This window comes from Montipora foliosa, chromosome 9, assembly GCF_036669935.1.
Source record: "Montipora foliosa isolate CH-2021 chromosome 9, ASM3666993v2, whole genome shotgun sequence".
NCBI lineage: Eukaryota > Metazoa > Cnidaria > Anthozoa > Scleractinia > Acroporidae > Montipora > Montipora foliosa.
In genome coordinates, this window is record NC_090877.1 from 13535746 (window position 1) to 13544877 (window position 9132).

Here is a 9132-nt window from a genome sequence, read left to right on the forward strand (position 1 = left end):
AAAGATTCTCCTGAAGCCCACAGCATCCACGCCCGAGGGTCCGCCGGATCCCTTAGTTCTTAGGGCAGCTTCTCTGATCATCTCGCCATTAATTTCTTGGTAAATTGAGTCAGGGATATCTTCAACTGGTCCAAAGAAAAATGAGCCTAACTTCGCTTCCTGCGCCTCCGGGTGTTTCTCTCTGAGCTGTCACATCATCGGTCAGCGGTAAAACAACTCCTCGGTCATTCTCGCTTAAATAGCGCAGCGCCGAATTGATTTGCCCCTCCATCACCAGCCTTGCAAAAATCTTGGCTTTATTTGGCGGATCTTTTTTGTATGATTTCTGTATGCGCCTTTGGATCATACTCCCCTCTCGAAATAGGCAATCAATTTCGCCATTTCTCCAGTGTTTTAGCCGTTTTTCAAGACATCCTGGTGTTCTTTAGCTTTCGACTTCCGGCTAGGTTTTTGTAGCCCCAAAGCTAAAAGAACAATGGTGGCTTTTAGAGCAAGATGTTGCATGGGCGTAGCATTGTTCCGATCGTTGATATGCTTGCTTAACTGGTCGATGAAGTCGCGTCCTATTTCCCATACGGGACCAGGAAGGTGTTTTTTCTCCATGTTGTGATCTCATTATACGCACCAACGTTAAGTGGTGAGCTGATTGCTATGATTTCCCCGTCGCTATTTCGGTCTCAGGTGACTGTATGCGGCCTGCTGATTTCCGTGTATTTTGGTAAGCACCCTGGGACACCATTCAACACCTGCGATGAATTGCCTATTGTATCCTTTCTTTCCATAACACCTTGTTCGTTTCCTGCCATATGCAAATCCAGGTCTACTACCGTCAAATTACCATTTTCTCCCTCGACATCTTGCTTGTTTTGATTTTCGTTTTCAGCCAAATCTTGAGTAGTGCAGTCACTTCCTGTTGTCGAAACAATCGCATCCATAGTAGCATTCCTTTCTACGGTCCCCGCTGTTTCATTGCTATTCATTTTTTCGAGTCTAGCAGCCTGGTCGCGAAGATTTTGACTCTTGAGTCCTAGTTGTACATATCCCATTCCGTCCCAAAGCTCTTTCATGATATCCACATAGCCCCGCTTTCTTCCATTTTCATTACAGGAAGGGTTTTCAGAAGACACAAGCTCCTTGGTTTTCCTTTTGCACTCCAATATATCATTATTCATCCGCTCCGTCCATTTCACCTTCGACTTTCTCGCTTGACTTGAGATCGCTTGAAGAACCAACACCGTGCAGATTGCGGTCTGAGTCTGATATTATTAAATGTTCCAATGGCTACATTTTGAAAATAAACGGTTAAAAAGGATAGAAAGTATAAAATGGTGTGTAAAAATAGCGGAGAGAGCCGTGACACGTCCGTTCACCTCGGAGGAACATAATAATAATAATAATAATAATAATAATAATAATAATAATAATAATAATAATAATAATAATAATAATTCCTTCCTGGTACACGTGAAGAGAGGAGCCCAAGTGTTTGACGAGTCTGGTATGAGGATGGACGAGACAACTACCATCACGGCTCTTGGGGAGGGAAAGCACTACAAGTTCCTGGAGGTTCTGGAGAACGTTCGGCAGGATGAACGGCTGGCTTTAGCGTGTGCAGCTAAAGAGTATCTACGCAGGATATCTATTATATGGTCCACCCCCTGTCTGATTGTAACCGTGTACAGGCAACTAATCAGTATGCACTCCCGGTGCTGCGGTACTTAATGTGGACAGAACATTGGTCTCTATCAGAGTTAAGAGGTGTGGACAGAGCAGCTCGGAAGATCATAGTTGAGAACGGTGGAAAGCACCCAGCTAGCCTAACTTCTTTGTTATATCTACCGAGGGAGAAAGGGGGTTGAGGCCTGCAATCAGTCGAACACGAGTATAAGATCACTAAAATCAAATCGCTACTGAAATTGTATCAGAACTCGGACCAGATCTAGACTGTGGGAGCAGTTAGAGAATTTGAAGAACACGCCTTGGCATCAGGTCACCAGTCGCTTGTAAAGGAAGCAGCCAAGTACGCTGAAGAACTTAACATCACACTTCAGCTTGATATCCTAAATCCCGTGTGTGTTACAACGGAGGGAAAGGTGGTGACTGCAGCTAGAGCTGGGAATCTGCTAAAGAAATCTCAAGAGATGCAGCTCTTGGAGATCGCTAAAGAAAAAAGGTGGCAAGGAAAGTTATTCCGTATCAGATGGGACGATGATAGCCTAAGCATAACCAGCTGCTTTGCATGGCTAAAAGGTTGGGCTACATGCCCTACATATACCATCGCGGGCATGTATGAGCTATATGAGCAGTTGTTACCTACGAAGCTCTACACAAAGGAAAAGACGCAAACCTCCACCGACGGTGAAGTCCTATGCAGGTTATGTGGGAAGGTAGCTGAGAGCGTTGCACATGTACTGGCTGGATGTTCCTCCCTGGCACAAACCAAGTACCTATACAGGCATAATGCAGCCTTGAAGATTCTGTTTTTTGAGCTCCTCCGAGAGCATGAGTTGATAGAAGAGGTTCCACCATGGTACTCACCGGCGATGCCAAAACCAGCCTACCAGAACACCACGAGTGAAGCGTTTTGGGATATTCCCATCTATGCAGAGCACAACGAAGTAAGAGCAAATCGGATAGACGCGCGTCTTGTCAGCCACGAGAGGAAAGAAGTTTACACAAATGAAATGAGCTGCCCATGGATTGAGAGTAGAGCCAAGAAAGATGAGGAAAAGATGCTCAAGTATGGTCCCATGATGTGGGAGCTGAAGCAGAGATACAATGGTTACAGGGTTGAACAGTACAACATAATAATTGACGTATTGGGTGGTTATTCTAAACACCTAGAGAAGTCGGTGAGGAAGCTAATAGGAGCGAGAGCGCGGGGTGTACTCGAGCGGATGCAGAAGTCGGTCATCTCAAACACTTTGAACGTTGCCAGAACATTTAAGATAAATACTTTGTTAGGGCGATAAGGACACTAGACTTCAGGTTTTCTTTTTTCTTCTGAAATCCAGAAACACAAGGGTTGTCGCAAAACCTGTATTTTAATTATTTTCTACGCAGTTTTTATAGTGGATAAGAGTTTGATATGATTCTAAATAGGCTTTTAGTAGAGATAACCAAATTATGATGGCCTCGTGTAGGTTTATAAGAGATAATGAGAGTATAAGACTGAATAATTTTCTAAATAGGCTTTTTGTAGAGATAATGATATCATATTTTTGCGCAGGTTTTACAGAGTATAGAATTTAATAATATTCTGAATTGGCTCTCTAAGTAGAGAGATTCATATTATTATGTATATTAGAATTGTACTAGGTTCCGTACCTAATTTTTTTACTTCTAATTGTAGCTTCTCAAGTGGTGTAGGTTACGTTATGCGCCCTATACTACTCATAATGTGGACAGCATTCCAAAGTTTTATACTGCGAGATAATAATAATAATAATAATAATAATAATAATAATAATAATGGAAATTGGTGAAATCATGCTTTAAAAAAGGCACAGAAGAAAAAAGAGAGGAAGACTACCATTAACATATGGCTTGAACAAAATTTGACACCCAGAAAGACATCAGCCATCATGTCAATGCTAGAGCAAATGATTGAAACTAGAGCATGGAAAGCCGCAAGGGGACTCACTGAATGCTGCAAGTGCACATTGTGTGGTGAACAAAATGAGACCGTACAACATCTTTTGGCTGGATCCAAAACGATAGCAAGCAGTGAGTACGTAATAAGACACAACAGAGCGCTAATGGTAATGGCTGGGCAAAGGAATACAATTTGTTAGATAAAAATGTGAAATGGTACCAGGAAAAATGGTCGAGGGGACATGTTTTGGATAATTCTCAAGCAAAGCTGGTGTGGTACTTTGAGTTTAATTTGAGAAAGACGACAACATCTAGAAGACCAGATTTGATACTTGAAGAAAACGAAAAGAATAATATCTGGATATGTGATATGGCGTGCCCACAAGAAAGTAACATCGACAAGAAGAGAATTGAAAAAAAAAAAATTACAGACAGCTTGCATTTGAACTTAGAGAGCGAAGACCTGGTTTCAAAGTCAGAGTTGTGCCTCTTGTGATCATTGCACTAGGTGGAGGTATAAAAGAGACAATAAAGGAACAGGAAAATATTTTTGAAACAAATGATTTGTGCAAAAAGGTTGTTGCGGAGATGCAGAAGACAATTTTAATGAACAGTGAGACAATAATCCGAAAAGTGTTATCAGGACTTGTCCAGAGTGACATTGAGTAAAATTCATGATAAAAACAAAGTTGTGAAAGGGGCCAACAAAATTTTTGGTGGTCCCTCAATTAGGCTATATTGCTTGAATTCGAAATATAGCTATAATATTTACATAATAATAATAATTATTATTATTATTATTATTATTATTATCATCATCATCATCATTTATTACTTCAATTGCGCAGGTTAACAAATAGTTTGATCAAATGCGTATTACAATATGAATAAAGAGAATTAGAAAGAAATAATAAAAATAATATTATAACAATCATAAATAAGACAAGTGAATACTAAATAAAACCCAAGTATGAGGACTAGAATGACACATGCATTAAAATACAGTTGTAATAAAATACGAACAAAAAACGTATTTACTAAAAGTAATCCTTAACGTGGACAAATTTACACAGTTTGAAATCCTAGTGGCAAACACTTAACCATAACCAAGAAACTGCTACCATATGGGTAAGAGTTAATTAATTAATTACTGCCTAATTCTCAAGTAAGGTCTTTGTCCTTTGGTAAAAAGATATTTTACGTATTTTCCCTTTTGCCTTAGTGCCTTAAATTTATTTTTTATCATTTGGTAATTCGGAGCATACAGCCAAATTTCATCAAGTTTTTTGAATACCCCCAGCCAAAAATAATAATACGAATGCTATGATTATGTTTGCAGTACTATTTGCATCATTATAAACTTGACTAGATAGTAATGATGTTGATAATGTGAGGTTGACAAGGACAATACAAAACTTAAGCGGGACTTAAAGGGAAAATACGGTCTAGAAAAAGTTTCACCACATTTCGAAAACTTTTCCCCAGGAATTCCAAAATAATTGCCGTTTTGTCCAGTTCCCTGTTAAAATGTGAAAAGAGCACTTTGAATATGCCTCGTTCGCGACTTGGAGAGCGCCATCTTGGATATGACGTGTTATGACGTAGCAATAGTCAACAAACGTGTTAGACCTTACCAAGTTCTTCGATCCCCGATCACTTTCCCAATGTTGTGTGACCTTTCTGCTTCGAGAAATTCAAATGTAAGATGAACTATGGTAAACGGTCTTGTGGTTAAATATAGGTAGTAGGCCATAAGTGCGACAGAAACTCGAGTCACTTAATACTTATAGATTTTCTACTCAATCAAACTAGGCGGAAAAAATCAGCCAGAGCAAATGTAAACAAGACAAAAACTTTGAACTTGCGACAAAGAAATATTCACAAGCGTACCTTTTTCACTTTCTTCCTTCAGCGACAGCCGTCAGCAAACGCATTTGTTTGCTTTCACATGGGGAAGCGTTTAATTTAGAATAAGCGACGAAACTTTCAGGTGCTGCTCAATGGCTTTTTCACATCAACAATTACGGCTGTTGGGGTGTACACTTTTGATGGGGATGAAACTAGACACATGTCTAGACTTGAGAACACATATAAAAATAAAAAAAACCGAAGCTTACACCGCAAAATTACAATTTAAAGAAAAGTTGGCCGGCGAAAATAAAACGTGGATGGATTCCTCAAACGTGAAAATCTGACTGCTATATTGTCTGTTCGGGTCTGTCATTTTACCGAGGAGGACTTCAAGCGGGATCTTCAGGTATATGAATATTGGTCTTGGTGACATTCGCTTCATACGGAAATCTCAGTCATCTAGTCCAAAATATCATTATATTGGAGCGAGAAAACTGAATCAAGCCACAAATAGACGACTTTCTCTATTATGCGCTAACAAACGTAACTTTAAATGTGGTTAAATTTTGTTAGCAGTATAGAAACTACTGAAACGATTTACTCTTACCATTTGATGGAAATATATAAATCGATCGTTTGTTTTGAAGTTGTAACAGGGATCTCGTAGAAAGCCACGAACGACAGATTAAACTTGATTTCCAGGCATTCATTTCACAGCAATGAGCGCGGGATAGCACTGCAAGCTCTCTTTCACATTGTAAAACTCCTGCATATAACCGGTACATATAAAACCCTGTTTAACGACGAGGTAAATATGTTCAGAGGTGGAGCCAATATCAATACAATTTAGCCTCTGGATTAAGAGTCAAGTTTGTTTTCAAGTACATTTAGTCATCCGGAGAAATCCTTGACTATTGCTACGTCATAGCCTCGTTTGCATACAAAAAAAAAAGATGGCGGATTTCAACTTAAATTTGCCTATTTTTGAAGCGTTATTGTTGGCTATTTAAACACATTTAGTCCAAATGAGTGGTCAAGTATGACAATATAGGTAAAGAACTTTCGATTCAGAGAAACCTTTTGTAGATCGTACTTTCCCTTTAAGAAAATAATAACGTTAATAACCTCTTAAAAGGAATGCAACTAGAAAAATGTCCTTCATCTTTGTTCAGATAGTACCAACCTGATAACGGTAAGACGAAACCACTGCAACTTGCTTCAGATCTTTCGTTCCCCATTCTTCAGGCCAGAAATCAGAAAGCTCCTTCACTCGCTTTACAACTTCATTGACCTCTGCCAAATTGCGATAAGAAGCGTGATTCTCTTCGATCTCCTCTTTGCCCAGAGCAGCATAGAAGACGAGAGGTCCAAGCTGCGGATGAAGCGGTTGGCTGCTACCAGAAGAAAGTCCTCCGCCGTAGAACATGTCGGATGAAAACTGGAGTAAGTCTTTATTTGAGCGGTAGTTTTCTGTCAGAAAGATGACATTGCCATCTGGTTGTGAACCACTCTGACGACTTTCGTAGTCATAAAATAGCCTTTCTTGCAAGGAGACAAGTAAGCCCCATTTCTTAGCTTGAGGAGAGAATACATCCGGGCTCATCTAAAAGGTAAATATGGCCAGATGTTTATTGCATAAGACATTCTATTTTATGTAAGTTGGAAATCAGGACTGCAATACTCTGAGGAGTTGAAATCTTGTCTTTTTGATGTAGAAGCCTACCTTCGAAACGAAATCTCAGGCTCATTAATTATTCGGGAGGTATTTGTTTCTTATCTTTAAGGAATTCAGACCTACCTCGCGAACGGAATTGGTTTTGATACAGATTCAGTAAGTTTCCTCAATTTTGGCAATTTGGCCAGATAGATAACTCAACTGTAATTCATGAATAACTCAACTATAGTATCAAGAAACAGAGGGTCAGTAGTTATCGATTGATCATTTAACTTCAGGTGACCTAAGGCACATATAAATGAAGAGGGTAGTTTCTAAAGAAACTGTGGTGCTGCGTCGGTGGTGGGGAAGTAGTATACAAAAATTGCGTTTTATCAACAGATGTAAATTAGCCACCGTACAGAGATTCTAAAAGCTGACGTTTCGAGCGTTAGCCCTGACGAAGGGCTAACCGATAAAACCACATTTTTCTAAGGCACATATACATGCATTTGTATCAGGTGACAAAGAGCAACAGGACATGTTACTGCGACCACAGTTGTCCTCCAAAGCCGGAAACTTTGGGAGAAACCACTGCTCAAGACTTAGACTTCTGGGCCCGGTTGTTCGAAAGCCGATTAACTTAATCCAGGATTAGCGTAAACTTTTGTTTCATGTTTTCAACTTTTTGGTTAAAGTTTCTTTTGCTTATTTTTGTTTTTCAAGATCGACATCTACTAATGTAAATTTTATCCGAATATCAGCGTCGAACAGCATTTGGGAGTAGAGAAATAAACTTCTTGGTTAATTTTTAATCTGGGATTAGCGTTAATCGGCTTTTGAACAACCGGGCCCTGGTTGCCGTGGAGCTGTGTCACAGACGTGAGGTTTATTTTGTGCATTTTTATGAAGTAGTCCTCCCCACACGCTATGCAACTTAACGTTAACCCAGGATTTTTTTGTAACATCTTCGTGACAAAAAAATGTCTGTCGAGCACAGAGAATTTTAATTACAAACAACAGAGATAAACTTGGAAAAACTGTTAGGATGAACACTTTTCAAAAACCCCGCTTGCAATTCAGTTTAATCTTCTTCAGTTTTGCTCATCCCTACCGCCTTTTGTATTTGCTGTTTTATTTAAACCTTCATTCAGTGTTTAATACGAAAGAATGAATATATATATACCTGCATATGATCTCCCGTGAAAACTACTTTGGTCTTGTTTCCAGCCAGGGTGAGGGGCGTTAACGTCTCCGTCTCTAAAGCCTGTGCTGCTTCGTCGATCAAAATATGGGAGAAGAATCCGTGGCGCAAATTCATGTCAAAAAGGGCGCGGGACATGCCAAGGGTTGAGATTACAACCCGATGACCGATCACATCACCACGAGTTGGTAGTTTAAACACCTGGTTCGAAGTTCCTTTGTCGGCGATCAGACAATACTCCTTCACCGTCTCAGAAACGGTAGAAAGTTTACGCAAAGGTGTGTAAATCCTCAGAGGCTTGCAAGCGCGTATACTGCCAGGATTTTTCAGATAGGTGTCCAGCAGAAGCACGTGTAGATCCGCAGCGCTGTTTGAATGCGTGCAGATGAGTACACGGTTGTCTTGGTTTACGGCAATACGACGAATGGCTTGATTCAGCGTGTACGTTTTTCCTGTGCCAAATGGACCGAATACCACAAGGGGAGGTGCGTCGTTAGCGGGAGCTGCTATTTTGCGAATAATCTCTTTCTGATCGTCATTCAGCTTTTTATCAAGAATCCACGTGAGAGGGTAAATCTAAAGGCAGAGATGGCATTTTTTAGCTTTTATAATTTCATGAACTACCAGTCATTCATTATGTACGGCAAATATAACTAGAAAGGAACCAATTTCGATCGATTTGGATCGTAGAATTTCGGCTGGATCGCTCAGTTCGAATGTGAGTGGTTGCACAGCACTAAGCCATGTATACCACTCGCGGAGGGTGGTCCCTAGGATAGATTGGTTACATAGCTTAGTGCTGTGCAACCACTCAGATTGCAGTTATATT

General features: G+C 40.0%; 1 protein-coding gene across 2 annotated transcripts in view; it reads right to left on the reverse strand.

Annotated features, from left to right (window-relative positions):
• Positions 1 to 9132, reverse strand: part of LOC137969879 (3'-5' exoribonuclease HELZ2-like) — a 66774-nt gene that overhangs the window by 26611 nt on the left and 31031 nt on the right. For both annotated transcript variants that reach the window (XM_068816275.1, XM_068816276.1), the window contains exons 24-25: positions 8286 to 8879; positions 6629 to 7048 (exon numbers count right to left, since the gene is read on the reverse strand). In XM_068816275.1, the coding sequence (XP_068672376.1) occupies positions 6629 to 7048; positions 8286 to 8879 (1014 nt within the window). The remainder of the gene's footprint in view (positions 1 to 6628; positions 7049 to 8285; positions 8880 to 9132) is intronic.